The sequence below is a fragment of the Salvelinus alpinus genome, chromosome 2 (genome assembly GCF_045679555.1).
Source record: "Salvelinus alpinus chromosome 2, SLU_Salpinus.1, whole genome shotgun sequence".
Lineage (NCBI taxonomy): Eukaryota > Metazoa > Chordata > Actinopteri > Salmoniformes > Salmonidae > Salvelinus > Salvelinus alpinus.
Genome location: NC_092087.1, coordinates 28718253 through 28736664, shown reverse-complemented (window position 1 = coordinate 28736664; position 18412 = coordinate 28718253). Strand labels below are relative to the sequence as shown.

Here is an 18412-nt window from a genome sequence, read left to right as displayed (position 1 = left end):
GATTCACGAGCATGCACCTCTCTGGAAGCCTAAAGGGGATGACGGTTCAGTCTGAAAAGTGTGAAAGGGTTTATGGACCCTGATGTAACCAGGAGATCTAGCTCAATTATTTTGACATGATATAAGATGATAAGATGAATTCAGTATGTTCACTCACTCTCTCAATTCAATTCAAAGGGCTTTATTGGCATGGGAAACATGTTTTTACATTGCCAAAGCAAGTGAAATAGATAATAAACAAAAGTGAAATAAAAAATAAAAAATTAACAGTAAACTTTACACTCACAAAAGTTCCAAAGGAATAAAGATATTTCAAATGTCTTCTGTCTATATACAGTGTTGTAATGATGTGCAAATAGTTAAAAGTACAAAAGGGAAAATAAGTCAACATAAATATAGGTTGTATTTACAATGGTGTTTGTTCTTCACTGGTTGCCATTTTCTTGTGGCAACAAGTCACACATGTTGCTGTTGTGATTGCACCCTGTGGTATTTCACCCAATAGATATGTGAGTTTATCAAAATTTGATTTGTTTTTGAATTCTTTGTGGGTCTGTGTAATCTGAGGGAAGTATGTGTCTCTAATATGGTCATACATTTGGCAAGAGGTTAGGAAGTGCAGCTCAGTTTCCACCTCGTTTTGTGGGCAAGCCTGTCTTCTCTTGAGAGCCAGGTCTGCCTTTGGAAGCCTTTCTCAATAGCAAGGCTATGCTCACTGAGTCTGTACATAGTCAAAGATTTCCTTAATTTTTGGTCAGTCACTGTGGTCAGGTATTGCTAGTTAGGAATTGCGCTAACTCTAGTTAGCAACTTCCTTCAAACTGCACGCAGAGACATAAATATGTATCCACAAGTTCATCTGACTATGGGGAAGCAGAAAAAATACTTTATTGTCAAAATCTTGAAGTGTCCATTTAAAGGGCCACGGATATAGAAGCATGCAGAAATTCTCCGTGCCTCCGATGATGATCAAAGCCAATCTGGGCTCATCGACTTGTGTACCATTTCCCCAGGGCGACTGGAGATGGATGTGTGAGACGTTTGAAGGGTGCTTTCCCCTCCCTCTCTCCCCAGGAGCAGAGCAGACAGAGACCCGTGCTTATGCAACCTCCCTTCCCAGGCCTGCAACAGACTGCAGTATGAATGTCTGACTGAGAGAGAGCCTTAGTAGAGGCTGTGAAGCAGCCTGAAGAGATACAGTATATATCCTGTACAGGGAGATGTGGTAGAGATCTGTGCATACAGAGAGGTGTTTATGGGAATATGTGAAAGGTATATTTGACAGGAGAGTTGGGTTGCATAGGGTGACTCTACAATTGTCATTACTACGTGATAATTTATGCCAAAAAGGCAACAGTCCCTCATGTGTTCACTTATTGCAGACATAGTGACATCATCAAGATACCATACCATAGTGTGTGTACATGAGTGGTAGTTGACCCAATCTCTCACCTCCTAGTATCAGCACATTGACCTGACTCACCAAGGACACTGAAGAGGTCACATTGAGATATCACTGTATCACACTGATGCTGCGGCAACAGTGATGTCGCAGCAGCGGTACAGGCACAGTGTTGGTGTTATGTAACCACAAGGCAGTGTTAATAAGAGACTCTGTGACTCACCTCCTCTGAGCACCAGCACGTTGACCTCGCTCCCCACCTGTAGGTCTTTGAGGATGTCCACCACCTGGGCGTGGCTCAGAGTCTGAACATTCTGACGGTTGATCTCCTTGATCACGTCCCCTTTAAGCAGGCCGCGGCACCACTGGGCGTCTAGGATCATCTTCACCTTCTGGCCAAGGGGACAGTCTGCGATGGCAAAGCCAAACCCTCCCGGGCCCTTCACCAGGGGCACGCTCACCAGCTCGGGCTGCAGCAGGCCTGTTCCCCCCTGCTCAGAGAGCCTCCCGTTGGGCAGCGCGGCCACCATGGGCCGTCCGCTGGCGTCGGTGGTGACGTAGTGGAGCTCCTGGGAGGAGCCGTGCAGCACGTCGCCCTTCACCAGCAGGGGCTGGCCATTGATGAGGGGCACGGCCGTCACCACCTCGCCTCCCTGTAGGGGCGGAGGAGGTGGGGGGTTCTCGGTGTCCTCCGCCACGTCTGGGGGCAGCGGGTAGCCGCGGCACAGCACCATATCAACATACTGACTTACTGGGATGGACTGGAACATCTGCACCACCTCAGGGTGGGTCTTCCCCAGCACACATTTCCCGTTGATCTCCACGATCACATCGCCTGGCGGGGAAAACCACAGAGCGAAAGAAAAGAGAGAGGGAGAAGAGGGAGAGGAGAGAAAGGAAGAAGAGAGAAGGGTTGGAGAGAGAAGAAACAAGCCTTAGCAAACAGTGAGAATATACAGACATATCCATGGGCGATGTAGTGATTGTTATGGCAATATAGTAGCTTGTTAGCTAGATGACTGTTCTGTTTGTGACGGACTGAATTGACCATTCGCTAAGCCCAGACCAGAATTTTGGGCAACCAATCGCAGAGCTCCAATGGATAGCAACTGTCGCCGAGTCCGACACCTCGGACAAGCTCACGTTTAAATTGCATGAAAGCCAGTGAGGGCTATAGCAAAAATTGAGTTTTATTCAAAATATAAATGTTTAAATGGCTAAATAATTTAACAGTGCACCAGGAGTACTTGCTATTGTGATTCCTGAAATGTAGAGCCTGTTGATGGAGTATTTTTCTAATCCAAAATTATACTTTTGTTACATTGTTTGTTAGCTCAGCAGTTTAGCTAGCTCTCAGTCTCCTTAAATAAAATAGTCATTTAGCAGAACCTCTTATCCAGAGTGACTTACAGGAGCAATTAGGGGTAAGTACTTTGCTCAAGGGTATATCAACCAATTTTTCACCTAGTCGGCTCAGTGAGTCGAACCAGCGACCTTTCGGTTACTGGCCCAACGCGCTTAACTACTAGGATACCTGCCGCCCAATGACCACCAAACGTTGCTAACACTAGCTAGCTAGCCACATAATATAGCTAACTTGTTTTCTCAAAATGTATGTTAGCTAGCTAAGTTAGCAATGATGTGAATACTCCCATCTGCTGTCAACATCAGGATACGATTTGAGAGTACTACAGTCAACTCCATCCGTGTTTATAGCTTTGACTGCAAGCTGAGAGTGAATTCAGAGCCATTAGGTGGTAGCTACACTAGCTACAAACATAATTTTACCAGGTTTCTGTGTAGCAATTGTAATGACAGTCCACCACAACATACCCAAGAGTTTCCTGATTAGCAAGTGGAAGTATGTGTTTCATTTAATTGTGTATTAGAAACACCGTTTGAGATCATTGTGATAGTTGCCACCCCATCTTTTCTTCACGTTCATTCATCCTCCCATCTCTCCCAATCAGGGTTTGGCCCAATTCAGAATTGAATTGAGAATGCCTCAAATTTCAATAAAATTCTTGAATTTGAATTGAAGTAGTTAATAGGATACAGAAATGCAATTTGAATTTGAATGAAAGGAAATATAATTGAATTCAGTGAAATTCAAATGCCTCTTCTATTCTATATTAGGTGTAGTCTATACAAATATTAAATCAAATTGTATTAGTCGCATACATATATCGCGGGTGTAGCGAAATGCTTATGTCCCTATCTCCAACAGTGCAGTAATACCTAACAATACCAAACAATACACACAAATCCCAAAAATCTAAAGAAAGGAATCAAGAAATATAGAAATATTAGAACGAGCAATGTCAGAGTCCGGGATATAAATATATATGTATATGATGGTGTGTATAGACATTATGGACAGTATATGACTAGAAAAGGTGTGTTCAGCATTAGTTATATAGGATGAGCCTTGACAATAATACAGTATATGCATATGAAGTGGGTAAAACAGTATGCAAACATTATTAAAGTGACCAGTGTTCAATGACTATGTACATAGGGCAGCAGTCTCTAAGATTCAGGTTTGACCGGGTTGTAGCCGGTCAGTAACAGTGACTAAAGTTCAGGGCAGGGTACTTGGGCGGAGGCCGGCTAGTAGTGACTATTTAACTGTCTGTTGGCCTGGAAATAGAAGCTGTTTTTCAGTCTCTCGGTGCCAGCTTTGAATGACCAGTACTGTCTCTGCCTTCTAGATGGTAGCGGGTGAAGAGGCTGGTACTTGGGTGGCTGAGGTCCTTGATGGTCTTCTTGGCCTTCCTGTGACACCGGGTGCTGTAGATGTCCTGGAAAGCAGGCAGTGTGCCCCTGGTGATGCATTGGGCTGACCACACCACCCTCTGGAGAGCCAATTCGAATTTTAACTCATGAGTTGAATGGGAGTCAATTACATAATTATGAATTGATCCCAACTTTGCTCCCCATCCCTTTCATATTCTGTCCTCCTTACCTTCTTCCTCCCTGCCTATTCCCTCTCTCCTCCGCTCCCTCTCTCCATTGTTCTAACAGACTTCAACTTGCGGCGCTTCTAGCCAGGCAAATCATTATTGCATGTACTGTGTCCTTTTACATCTCACCCTGACAGCTGGCTCAGAGAACAGCAACCTCCAGCCCCTCTCAGCTCACACAAGAAAAGCTGCTGAGGATGCAGAGCCCCAGACAGCATCAAAGCTAAAGGAAGATCAGAGTGTGCAACAAAGATACTGGGCTACACACAGAATACACCATAACCTGTCTCTCTGACATAGCCGCGGGAAGTCGTTTGGGGGTGTGGGGGGGAATGTTTGCCCAGTGCACTACTTTTGGGAAAAAAATACAAATAAAAAAATATGTATTAATAATAAAACATATATATATTTCAGGGGGTGCTATAGCACCCTCAGCAGCAATACTTCCAGTGGCAATGCTCTCTGCCTAAAATGATCCCCTTGAACAGAATTTCTGCTCTCCCTTTCACTGTATCTCTTGGGGAAGCGTTAGGGTAAGTGCAGCCCCTCTATAGGGACCAACCAGGTTTTAATTAAGTTCACTAGCTGCCTTTTGAGCTGGTAAAAGTGTGTGGCTCCGCACAGGGCAGTGCAGCAGTGTACTTCTCACCGGAGGAGATCTTGTTGTCATGGGCAGCAGGGCTGTCGCTGAGGACGTTCTTCACCTGCAGGAACTCGTCATGGCGGTCGCCCCCTATGATGGTAAAGCCAAAGCCCTGGGAGCTTTTCCTCAGAGCAGTGTGGAACATCTCCCCCTGCAGCTGGGACGGGTCTGGGGTGAAGCCTGACGCACCCCCCTCACCTGCAACGTAAGTATGTCACAGTGGGAGAGTTAGAGGAAGTTGCATAACTAAATAAGGCGTGAAAACATCAACATAGTAACAAAGTAACAACCTTAAGACCAATGTAGTCACAAAAGTCACATTTTCTTTGACTAAAACACTGCCCTGTATGATAACTAAAACAGTAACAGACAAAAGATTATACTATAGCTTTAGTAGCTACATTATTAGTCTGACGTTCATTGTGGGATTCATTAACATGCTGTGGATTCAAACAGTGACATAACACCTCTGAAATTGTTCAGTTAAGCATGAGGTCCTTTCTCATTTTCTCCCTATAGAGCCAGTGAGTCAGACAAATAAGTTTGGAACGACATAAGGTCATTGGCAGCATAAATATGACAGTGGACACACAGTCCAGTAAAGAACAGGCTGTCAGAGGTATACTGCATTAAATGGGCCAGCTGAGCGTTTCCCTCGCTGGCTTTACTGTCCTATCAGCACTTTATAATAGAAGCATACCATCTTTTCTCTCTGCTTGACTGTCTCTACCTCTGTCCAGGCTAAGGTGGATTTGAGATACATTCCAGTCCTATATGATGTAGCAAAGCAGCCCTGTGCTGACTGTATGGTACTGTATGGCCCATAGAGACACTGAGGGGAATTAAATACAGTGTGGATGGACTCCAGCTGTCGTGTTCAATGGATCAAGAGAATCTAATTTACATATTCACAGTCAAATTGCTTGATGAACTCAACATGGCGATCTCATTTTTCAAACTATGACAGTGATAAAAACTGTAATTTTGCGTATGTCTAACGTGTGTGTGTGTGCGTGTGTATTAGACTCAAGACAGCTCTCTGTGATAACATGTTGACAGCATTTGAAGGCCAGAACAGAAGAGGCCAAATCATCCTCAACAGCCATGATGTGTAGAATATTTAATACATTTCACCACAGACATCAGTCACCATGAGCACAGACAGTCTTGTTCATTTGATTAAAATAAAGCTGCTGGTCGTGTTAAAATAGGTAGAGACTGAATAATAGCCATATAAGGCTTGTCAGTGTCAGTCTAGTTGAAATGCTGAGGGATTACCATGGCTCTAAGTAGTATGGGTCTCAAGGCAGGTTGGAGTGGGGAGCCATGTCAAAACACTTCTTAAAGAGCATCTCATAGGCATCTCAACCATCTCACCTAAACAGCCAGGGTCTGGTCTGATACATAGACCATGGTCAGTAAGGTCCAGAGGGTGTAGTATTGCACTGTGGGGATCTGTAGGTCAAGATCATGTTGTTGAAGATTTGTGTTAGAGGAAGTAAAGGTCAATCCAGGGGCGCAACTTTCACTGGGGACGGGGTGGACATGTCCCCCCCACATTCTGAAATTGCATTTGTCCACCCCCCAGTTTTATCATTGGAATGTGATACAAAACGAGCCAACAGTGTGCTTTAGGACCATGTGGATGCCTCCGAGAGGTCGGGTAGGGTGTTTGAAGTGTTTATCCGACTGGATAAAAAAATATATAATTATGTCCGCCCCACTTCTAAAACCAAAGTTGCGCCCCTGGGTCAATCCAAGCTGAGGTATGATGAAATGGTCTCCACTCAGCTCCCTTGGGTGGTAGACACTGCAGATGAGTCTCTGTGGCATTAGATGCTCTGGGAATCTGTGGGCTTGGAGTATTGTAACGGGGGAACTCTAGCCTGAGGTGCAACTGCTGTTGTTTTGGGTACATCATAGCAACCGTCTGACAACAGTCGGGTGCAATCACAGGGTAGATGCCTATCTCAGTCCCTCCCCACCTGGCTAGCAAGTAAGCTAGTTGAGAGATGGCCCTAAAGATGTGCTGTTCCAACAGCTGTCACAATTTCTAAGAGCCGCTCCCCTTCCCTCCCTCCGCTCAACCAACCCATATGTGTAAGCTTCAGCAGCAAAACATGACTGTCAATCTGTACTCCCCGCACTGTAATGAAAGCATATGTAATTCATATTGTTTATTATGGCAGAAGAGTGGCTTGTCTTCCACCCCAACCCTAGTGTGAGTAGGGGAGAACTTGTCCTCTCTTGGACACAGAGTTGATCATACATGGCTAGCTGCGAACGGCTATTTATGCATGACACTTGACACGACATCGCTCCTACAACCTTGAGCAAGGAGATGGCTGCTACATTTTTCAAACCTATTCAACACAACACAGAATTAATGAGGTGTAGGAGGTCAACACACAATCATGGCATTGTTGAGTTTGTTTTCAATCTGTCTGTATAACAGCCTTCAGACAGCTATCCAGAGCTGAATAAAGATGGAGGTAAAGAAAAAGTTAGGTGAGCAGTCTACCTGGAGGAGGTGGTGCCCCCTGCTGGATAGAGACAGTAGTCTCCTGGCTCAGCTTCCTCTTAGCCTCCAGGACTGGGTTCTCAAACTGGGTTCTCTGGTTGATGTGACTGAAACAGAAACAATCCATTGAATGATTTACATTTTTGACACCAATTTACTGACACAGACAAGTTACCATGAACCATCTGTGTGTAATTCTGTGAACCACCTGTGTGTGATTCATTCTGAATGAATTATTCTGAATGGTTAAAGCATGTCTTATAGAAGGGACTATACGTTAATTCTCAATCCATTAACAATAGGGATTCTCTTTAGTGAGATAATAACTGTCCCTCTAACATAACAAAGCTAAATTGTTTAACAGAGTTAATTTTGAACTGGAACACTGGCAGCAATAAGTCCCCATCCATTTGTCTTTGACGCTCCTTGTAAAAACAAATATTGTGAGTTCCTCTCTCTCCCCCACGGCCTCTACCAAGGAGGGACTTTTCTACAATACCAGTAATAAAATAAAGAGTTTCCTTTTCATCAAAACAGACTCCTCTACCTCTCCTCGCACCTCCTCTCCCTCCCTCCTTGATAACTCTCACAACCCTCCTTCTCTCCCTACTGCTGCCATAATGACTTGGTTTCAGAGATGTCCTGCTGGAGCAGCCAGTACTCACACATCTTCTGTAAACACACACACACACACACAATCAATGCTGTGTTTTCACCTGGGTAAATGTCATGTAACCAACAGAGCTTTAGTTTAGCACCCACTGAAAAACCAATACAAGCCTTGATCATGGAATAGTATTGTTCTCAAAATGTCTAGTAACACGTTGCATCCCTGCTATCTATATACACTGAGTGTACAAAATATTAAGAACACCTTCCTAATATTGAGTTGCACCCCCCCCCCCCCTTTTTGCTCTCCGAACAGCCTCAATTCGTCTGGGCATGGACTCTACGAGGTGTCGAAAGCGTTCCACAGGGATGCTGGCCCGTGTTGACTCCAATGTTTCCCACAGTTGTGTCAAGTTGGCTGGATGTTCTTTGGATGGTGGACCTTTGGACTTTTCTTGATTGAAACAGGAAACTATTGAGCATGAAAAACCCAGCAGCGTTGCAGTTTCTTGACACAAACCAGTACGCCTTGCATCTACTACCAAACCCCATTCAAAGGCACTTAAATATTTTTTCTTGCCCATTCACCTTCTGAATGGCACACACACAATCCATGGATCAGTTGTCTCAAGGCTTAAAGTCTCCTTCCCTTCATCTACACTGATTAAAGTGGATTTAACAAGTGACATCAATAAGGGACCATAGCTTACACCTGGATTCACCTGCTCAGTCTATGTCATGGAAAGAGCAAGTGTTCTTAATTTTTTGTACACTTAGTGTATAGTGTACCTATGGTTAGTTTTTGATCTATGGTATTGCTGGGGAATACGGGTTTGCGGTATAGTATTTCTCACATGTACAGGCAGACTGAACAGACTTACTCTACATAATATGTTCCATACTGTGGGTCCTCTATCTCCTCCCAGCCATACGGAAGCTCTGTGGATACAGGAAGAGACGCATTGTGTTCAAGTACTATCACACAAAACATGCAAATGTACAGCACTGCAGGATAACAGGGCATAGTGACGAGAAGAGCCCAGCAGACACCCGACACAATGATTTGGTTAACATTTTGCAGTTTTCGCAGACAGGCAGCCTGGCTCTTCACGCAAGAGAAAGCTTTGGCGCTGCTTTTCAGAGGCAGCACACCAACTAGCATTCTGCCTGCCTTTAAAAATCCATTAGAAACAGCGGACCAGAGCCCTGTGTATCCCCCATACTCCCCACTCTCTCCCTGCACTTAGCCCAAGTCACAGCCACACACCCTGGGAATGGACAGGCAAACGAGTGGGCACTCTTGGTACCCCTGGCATTCAAGTTAATCAGTCAAGCTGATTAACTCCTTGTTGAATAAAAACTCAACATATACAGTGCCTTCAGAAAGTATTCATACCCCTTGACTTATTCCACAATACCCCATAATGACAAAGTGAAAACATGTTTTTAGAAATGTTTGCACATTTATTGATAATGAAATACAGAAATATCATATTTACATAAGTATTCACACTATTGAGTCAATACTTTGTAGAAGCACCTTTGGCAGCGATTACAGCTGTGAGTCTTAATGGATAAATCTCTTAAGAGCTTTCCACACCTGGATTGTGCAACATTTGCCCATTATTCTTTAAAAAAAAATTCAAGCTCTGTCAAATTTATTGTTGATCATTGCTTGACAACCATTTTCAGGTATTGGCATAGATTTTCAAGTAGATTTAAGTCAAAACTTTAACTCGGCCACTCAAGGATATTCACTGTCTTCTTGGTAAGCAACCCAAGTGTAGATTTGGCCTTGTGTTTTAGGTTATTGTCCTGCTGAAAAGTGAATTAATCTCTCAGTGTCTGGTGGAAAGCAGACTGAACCAGGTATCCTCTAAGATTTTGCCTGTACTTAGCTCCATTCTGTTTCTTTTTTTGTCCTGAAAAACTCCCCAGTCCTTAACGATTACAAGCATACCCATAACATGATGCAGCCACCACTATGCTTGAAAATATGGAGAGCGGTATTCAGTAATGTGTTGCATTGGATTTGCCCAAAACATAACATTTTGTATTCAGGACAAAAAGTTAATTGCTTTGCCACATTTTTTGCAGTATTATTTATTCAGTGACTTGTTGCAAACATGATGCTTGTTTTAGAGTATTTTTATTCTGTACAGGCTTCCTTCTTTTCACTCAGTCAATTAGGTTAGTATTTTGGAGTAACTACAATGTTGTTGATCCATCTTCAGTTTTCTCCTATTTAATGGCCCACAGCCATTAAACTCTGTAACTGTTTTAAAGTCACCATTGGCCTCGTGATGATATCCTTGAGCTGTTTCCTTCCTCTCTGTAATGAACACGAGGGGAGACAGAGCTGGGTTCAAGCGCAGGGCGCAGCAGGTGTTTATTGCAAAGGACCACAGGAGGAAGCAGATAGCTGGGCCCAGGGGCAGGCAGAAGGTCATACACAGGGGGTCCAAACGGGCAACAGTACAGGCAGGGAAAAGGCTAGTAATGTAGTCCAGGAGATCAGACAATAGGTAGATAACAGGAAATCCAATAGGCCAGAGTACAGACAGGGAATAGGCAAAAAGTGTCGTTAGTGAGGCGGGTAAAAACTATCATACACAGGACAATCACAGGAAACCCAGCTCTCCAAAAGACATGTGTCCCAAAACAAACAATACCTCACAGTGATGGGATGCAAAGAGCTGAACTAAATAGTGTGTGATAATGACATACAGGTGTGTGAACAGGTGATTAGAATTCAGGTGATTGGGATCTGGAGAGTGAGCTGCGTTCAGGGGATCTAGGTGTTTGAGAGTTTGAGCTGGAAAGTGGGCTGGAAAGTGAGCTGCGTTCAGGTGATCTAGGAGTTTGAGGGTGTGAGTTGGAAGCAGACGTTACACTCTCCGGCAACTGAGTTAGGAAGGACGCCTTTATCTTTGTAGTGACTGGGTGTATTGATACACCACCTAAAGTGTAATTAATAACTTCACCATGCTCAAAGGGATATTCAATGTCTGCTTCTTTTTATTTATACCCATCTACCAATATGTGCCCTTCTTTGCGAGGCATTGGAAAACCTCCCTGGTCTTTGTGGTTGAATCTGTTTTTGAAGTTCACTGCTGGACTGAGGGACCTTACAGATAATTGTCTGTGTGGGGTACGGAGATGAGGTAGTCATTCAGAAATCATGTTAACCACTATTATTGCACACAGAATGAGTCCATGCAACTTATTATGTGACTTGTTAAGCAAATGTTTACTCCTAAACTTATTTAGGCTTGCCATAACACAGGGTTTGAATACTTATTGACTCAATACATTTCAGCTTTTCATTTATTAATTAATTTGTTAACATTTCTAAAAACATAATTTCACTTTGACAGTATGGGTTATTGTGTGTAGTCCAGAGACACAAAATAAACATTTAATCCATTTCTATCTACCACAACATAATGTGGAAAAAGTCAAGGGGTGTGAATACTTTCTGAAGGCACTGTACATGTAGGCAGCCCACATGACCCTGAGTTGAGGGCATTTATTAAGGAAAGTACATGTCAGAAGATGTTATACAATCCTGTCTGTATGGGAACGTAAAACTCATAGGAATAGGCGTCTATCTCCTGTTTCTGTAGTGTGAGGCAGCTTGATGTACAAGTACACCCCCTGGACAGGAAGCATGCCCTACCCCCAATCTATCTCCTTAATGCTGGCACGCAGCCAGGTCTTTGGTATGACTCAGCCGGGTATCAAACTCCCACCCTTCCAATCTCAGGGTAGATACTCTAACCACAAGGCCACTGAGTTGGGAATGTAGTCAAACGGTACATATTTATTAAGCTGTGTGTATAGTATGTGTATGTGAGAAATAATGCATAGTATACTGTAGGGCAGGGGCTGATAAGCATAGCCATGTGTAAAGCTCCATGTGTGTTCTGCAAGAACTTCGTGTATGTATGGTCCATTTACACCCTACAGAGACAGAAGTTTCAGAGTGTAGCGCAGTGTCGCAATATTGTTTTTCGTCACAAAAGGGGCGGCTCCTTGTAGTGCACTCCGACATTCAATGTACTCCCGTGCCACATGCTAATTGTAAAGCCTTGTTCACATTACCCATAAGCACTCCGTTACGGTGTGCCAGATGTCATGCATTTCAATGGCGACGTCCACAACGGAGTGAAAACGCAAGCGTTAAAGGCTCCGTTGTGAGACGGAACCATATACTTTGCTGACTAACGGCGAATAAACTATAAACGATCAAAATAAAGAAAGTCGCACACTCCATGTATAATCTACCAGCAATTTAATGGGTATTTACCAATGACTGTGCCAATCACTGTGCCTTCCTCAGGGTAATGTCATAAATACTTGAACCAGGTTATGTAGAAACACAGTGCAATTAGTGTAACCAATGACAGTGGTGAGGGGTGTGTCATAATGATTAAGTTAATTAAAATGAATTAGTGAAACTGTTAACAAAATAGTATATGGCATATTAAATATATTATGCTATTGTTATCATATAGAAACATAATGGAATATTGTACATCATATTAGCGTCAACATACATTATTGTTTAATTCAATTTCACATAATTTTGTATTTCATTTTTGTTACATGTAATATTGGTTCAACCTTAATATATAATGAACATCCTCAACAGGGGGAACATATTAGGTGTACGCTAATAAGCTGTAAAAATAATTTTTACATTTATAAGACTTGTTCATAAAGGAAAATGTGTTCATAAGAAGGGCTTGAGATCAAAGTCAATATTCAGACCATTAGGGGTCAATGTTTTTAGATAGGATATCCAGTAAGCCTATCTTTGTAGTAGTGGGATCTCAATGTTACCTCCTCTCCTTGGTAGAGCAACATGCTCAATGCCTGTGTATTTGAGAGAGGAGATGGGATGGTTAGCTTCAACAAAGTGAGCTGCTACTGGATAGTCAATGTTCTTACACCTGATTGAGCTGCGGTGTTAATAGAATCCCCCAAAAGTTATTTTGTTTAGAAGTGATAGCGTTATTCTAGGATATTTTAAAACATAAAAACAGATAGCCATGTGCATTAAAACCAGTAGATAGTGATAGCGCTGATGTCATCCAAGTGTTTCTGTAGAAAAAACCCTTGATGACACATGAAGCCGGAAGAACTTGAATTTGAAGCACACCATATTGTTGAATGGGGCTGAATGGCAACAAAAAATGGTTAAAGTGGCCGTAGCTAGCAAAGGATCATAGTCGATGTAGTCGTTTTCATCCTGCCTGAGGGAGTCAATCTTAATGTCTATGGCATGAGCCTCATTGTAGCCTGCCGGCCTGCGATTTGTCTGTGTCAGCACGTGGTGCTATGTGACGACGAATGTAGTAGTCAGAATGGATCACTATTTCATTAAATATCATGATTTGTAGCAAACTTTAAAATAATTCACCGTGGGGATCGAACTTGATCATAATAAACCAAATTTAGAGCCCAAAACAGCCTTCGGGGCTGTTGGCGATCGTCATTTACATAGGCTTTATAGGTCAGACCAGGGCTTTTGACACCGCTAAGTCGCTAATCAGTAACCGACCAGCAGAGTTTGTGACTTCACGCTCCAGACTGGACACTGGGGGCCTGGTTTAGCCAACTTGCTTGCAAAGGAAGACAACAAGAGAGACTCTTATTTAGCTTTCACCACAAATGAGAAGACAAGAAAACCTCTGTTGCCCCATTGTGAATGTTGCTATTTGGGAGTCTGGACCGGCAAGGTATCATGTTACCAAAAGATCTATGCACATGAAGCTTGTAGAGTCCCTGAAGTCTTACCTCCATCCTCACACTTCTCTGGGGGCTTGGCCTTCTTGGCCAGGCGGGGGTCCAGCCAGGTGGTGGTCTTGCTGTTGTGACTGTTAAGGGCAGATAAGAGAAACATTAAAAAACCTGAGCCAGCTACTGACACTGGTATTTTCATGATAGTAAAGGTAGACAGTCATGTACCCACCTACTCTATATTCTGTTATACTTTCTTTGAAAGCTACACAGGTTATATATAACTGATTGACACATTTATACATCCTGCTATGCATTCAAATGAAGGAAAACTGAAACAGAGTATTCATTATGATATTGTGGCGATTTCAGACAAGAGCGGCTGCAAGTAGAGCATTGTACAGGCATGAATTTTAAGCCTGAGCCCTACCCATGCCGGCGACGTTCAGGCTCTACCTTGCCAAGGCCCGATTGCATCTGCCAAATTCAAGGCCCGGCCCTGTCCGAAACCCGAAATAACTTCCATCTTTAGTAAATTCATTAGCTGTTCTTCTCGGCCTGTCACTCGCTTCCTGCACACAGTTCGCTCTGCATGCGCTCTGCTCGTGGCGCTCTGAGTCTGTGAGTATCCATAGCAACGGCTCCACTTGGGCTGCTCAATGAAGAGACATGAGAGAGCTGTTAGCTACTTTTCGTCACTCTAAACTCCAAAACTCAAGGAACATTATTATTTTCTGTGAAATAATCTCTCCTGTCTTATATTTGACAAGGTTGACACTTCTGACACCATGTTATGATCTTAGTCAGATATGACTGTACTGCTCAGCAGAGCATGAGCAAACGGCTCAGCTTCAAAATGTTAGTGATCAATTTAGTGATACCCAAGCTCTACCCGTAGCTAGTTATTGATGAAAAAAACTGCCTTACCCGGCCCTAACCCGTCGGGCTCGGGTCGGGTAACAGAGAACTAGCTGGAAGCCAAATCTGTTTACAAAAAACTCAAGGGCTTCTGAGAGAGCTATATTTACTAAATTGTTCCTAAAACACAGTATTGATTTGTCGGGAAGTTGTCTTGAAGAGAAACCATCAAATTCATTAGCTTAGACCAGAACCACTTTTGGAACAATCATGTAGGCTAGGGCTGTAAGTCAATATAAGTAGATTTTAAAGAGACCCACACCAGTCCAGGCCTTGGCTTGTTTACCTAAATAACCCAAATCCTCTGTCTGTTCGGCATGGCTTATGTAACACCTGTGCTGTGTGCTTCACTAATCTAATCAACAATGTCATGTCATGATACTTTGCATGATGCTGATCAGATATAGTCATCCATGCATAACCTGTAACGTACATAACATTCCACATTCAGTCTAGAGCAGAAATGCATGTTCTGCATTTCAAACATATTAAGCTCATATTAATGAGCTTTGAACTCTGGAGTTATCTATGCACGTACAGTGTAGTAGCACTGTGTAACCAACCAGGACTAAAAGGTTGTCTCTTTGTCCTGTCCCTGAGTAGATATACAGGAGCTGGTGCAGTACTCACTCTATGAAGTAGACCATGCCCGTCTCAGTGTAGGCCATCTCCCAGTTGAGAGGCAGGGGTTCCAGGCTGTCATCGCCGGGCAGAGAGCTCCACATACGGAAGTCCATGGCACTGCTGGACTGGGTGTAGCTGGGCACCGCCTTCCTCCACGATGCCCCTTCTTTGTGCTCTGTAGCCCAGGAGAGAGAGAGACAGAGAGACAGAGAGAGAGCAGAAGGTTAGCCTGCATGGACACCTCCAGCCTCCCAGCATGCAGTGGGAGGGGGGAGGGTTTGATGTTGCTACAGGATTTGCATGCAAGAGATGGTGTGTTCTGTTCACCAAGGCTCTTTTTCATTTGCATGTGCATGTACGTGTGAGCGTATTTATGCATATGTGGTACCCTCCCCCTGGATTTAAATGATACAAGTAGCTGGGGTGGATTCATAGTAAAAATGCCATTTGAGGCAATTTTGGCACAATAATACTGTCCCACTGCTCTTTATGGTTATTTCTATGTAAAATAAAATGTGTGTATTAATTTAATGAGAACTGCAATAAAAGCACACCAATCAACTTTGCACCCAATTGGTCCTTGCAAACTTCGGGCTACAAAAAGCTGCCAAATGAAACTTATACACAAGAGTCTTCTAATGGAGGGACTGTTTGTGTAATGCTAACCTCTGCACAAGTATATGACACAATGAGGCTCAAGGCCACACAGCTTATTCTAGTGTATTCCCCAGAACTGATGCAGCCCATAAGCGTGTCAAATTTGTGCATGTGATTCTGTATTTCAGTAAATACTACACTACCGCATCCATAAGACTTGCTAATATTTACAACATATCCCCTATCTACTTGAAGGATGGGGAGGAACTGGCAAACGTCTCCAAATGAGTCTGACTCCCCATGCTAATCTGACACACACACACACACACACACACAGTGGATGCTTTGACCTCATGTAAGCATGCACAATGGGCAGCCTTGGGGCAGCTCCTTGTGGAGAGTTCAGAGGGCTGAGAGCCTGACAGCTCACACCATACTGACTGCACTAGACCAGGGCTCTCCAACCCTGTTCCTGGAGAGCTACCCTCCTGTAGGTTTTCATTCCAACCCTAGTTGTAACTCACCTGATTCAGCTTCTCAACCAGTTAATTATTAGAATCAGGTGCGCTAGATTAGGGTTGGAGCGAAACCCTACAGGACAGTAGCTCTCCAGGAACAGGGTTGGATAGACCTGCACTAGAAACATACAGGAAGTCAGCCAGGTGTCAGGGTTTGTCTTTCACACAGAGACCAGGGAAGTTCAGTCAGGAGTTTGGGCATTACGCTTAATTTTTCCATGAAACTTCTGACCCATTCATAACTGTTTCCATCTATGGTTGGTTTAGAATGAAAAGTTCCTAACACCCACATTGCTGCAGTACAGCAGACATGTGATTTATTTTACTTAGAAAGACTTGTTCCTGTCCATCGTGCATGCCTGATAATAAAACAGCAGAAGGCATACTGTAACCCATTTCTCTTAAAGTCAGGCTATCCTTGGGCACATACTTTAATTTGTTAGTCTTATTTTTATTTATTTTTTTAAACTGCATTGTTGGTTAGGGCTTGTAAGTAAGCATTTCACTGTAAGGTCTACACCTGTTGTATTCGGCGCATGTGACAAATAACATTTGATTTGATTTGATTTTTTTTTTCCTTTGAGAGAGAGGTCCTGATTGATCACACACACACAGAGTCTCTGGGTAAGAAGTCTGCTGCCTTCAAGGTAACCTGCACCCCAGTAGAAAGTGTTACTGATACTGAATGTGCTTGAGGCATAACCTTGAGATGGAGCCTGCGGGAAGTGGCTGGCTATACAGACAGAGCATGACAGATAGCACAGACTGGGAGTAATGGGGAAGATGATCAGAGCTCCATAGGTCAATATATATATAGGGCAGAAATGTATAGAGCAGAAATATATTATAGAGAAAAAAAATTATATCGTCCATAGCAGAGGTTGGAACAGTTTCAGGCAAAAGAACGAAAAACTGGAAAATAACAAAACAAATCTCAGAACGGAAACAGATCTGTAGTGTTCCGGAACAGAATCGCTATTTTAAAATCTTGAGAATCGTTTAATAATGTTATTTTTTGTTCCAAAAATATTCTTAATATCTAGTATATATTTATGCAATTCAGTGTAGTTCTGATGGTAATAATAGCCGAAACACATTCCAACTCATGTCAGGTAATGATGTTCAGCGCTTCATGCCAAGCCCCCTACATGTCCATCCCTCTTTCTCACTCTCTTCCCATCTCGCGCCTGCACTTCTATGACCAATCAAACATGTAAACAACTAGCTTACCCATTCCGTAGCAAGTTTCTCTATCTACTGTAAATGTAAAAACTATTCTTTTTTGTAGGTTCAGAACTCTATGCTGGTCGGAAACACTGGAACGGAACGAAGAAAATAGGGGTTCTGTTTGGAGCGGAACGATTGGAAAATAATTTTGCTTCCACCCCTGGTCCATAGTCATCATAATGTAGAGCTAAAAGTAGAACATGAGATACAGATACTGGGAGATATATGTGAGGTACAACAGAGGACTATCCTGAGGAAAGAGAGAAAGGGCAGGAGAGGGGTTTTGAGTATGAGATGTACTGACCTGGGAGGCCGTTGGCCAGAGGTGGCCTCTCATCATCGTCTTCTTCCTCAGGGACCACACTGTCCTTCCTGTCCATCTTGCTGACGGACGTGGTGCGTTTACGCTGGACCTCGTTGTCATAGTCCTCATCAAACAGCACCTGATCCACCAGGTCAGGCTGCACCAGTGTGGGCTCCGCTGGGGGCTTTGGGGTCCCATAGTAGTTACCTAGAGATAGAGAGCGAGAGCGAGACAGAGACAGAGAACGAGAGAGAGAGAGAGAGATATGAGTGTCTGACACGTTCCCTATTCTTAACCATACCTGTAGCTGGTATGCAACGCTGGTAAGATATTGCCATTTA

General features: G+C 43.4%; 1 protein-coding gene across 3 annotated transcripts in view; it reads right to left on the bottom strand.

Annotated features, from left to right (window-relative positions):
- The window catches only part of LOC139557959 (membrane-associated guanylate kinase, WW and PDZ domain-containing protein 3-like), a 153665-nt gene that overhangs the window by 13514 nt on the left and 121739 nt on the right, over positions 1-18412 (bottom strand). For all 3 annotated transcript variants that reach the window (XM_071373350.1, XM_071373341.1, XM_071373345.1), the window contains exons 4-10: positions 18072-18278; positions 15432-15600; positions 13941-14020; positions 9020-9077; positions 7530-7636; positions 5015-5206; positions 1626-2237 (exon numbers count right to left, since the gene is read on the bottom strand). In XM_071373350.1, coding sequence (XP_071229451.1) covers positions 1626-2237; positions 5015-5206; positions 7530-7636; positions 9020-9077; positions 13941-14020; positions 15432-15600; positions 18072-18278 — 1425 coding nt within the window. The remainder of the gene's footprint in view (positions 1-1625; positions 2238-5014; positions 5207-7529; positions 7637-9019; positions 9078-13940; positions 14021-15431; positions 15601-18071; positions 18279-18412) is intronic.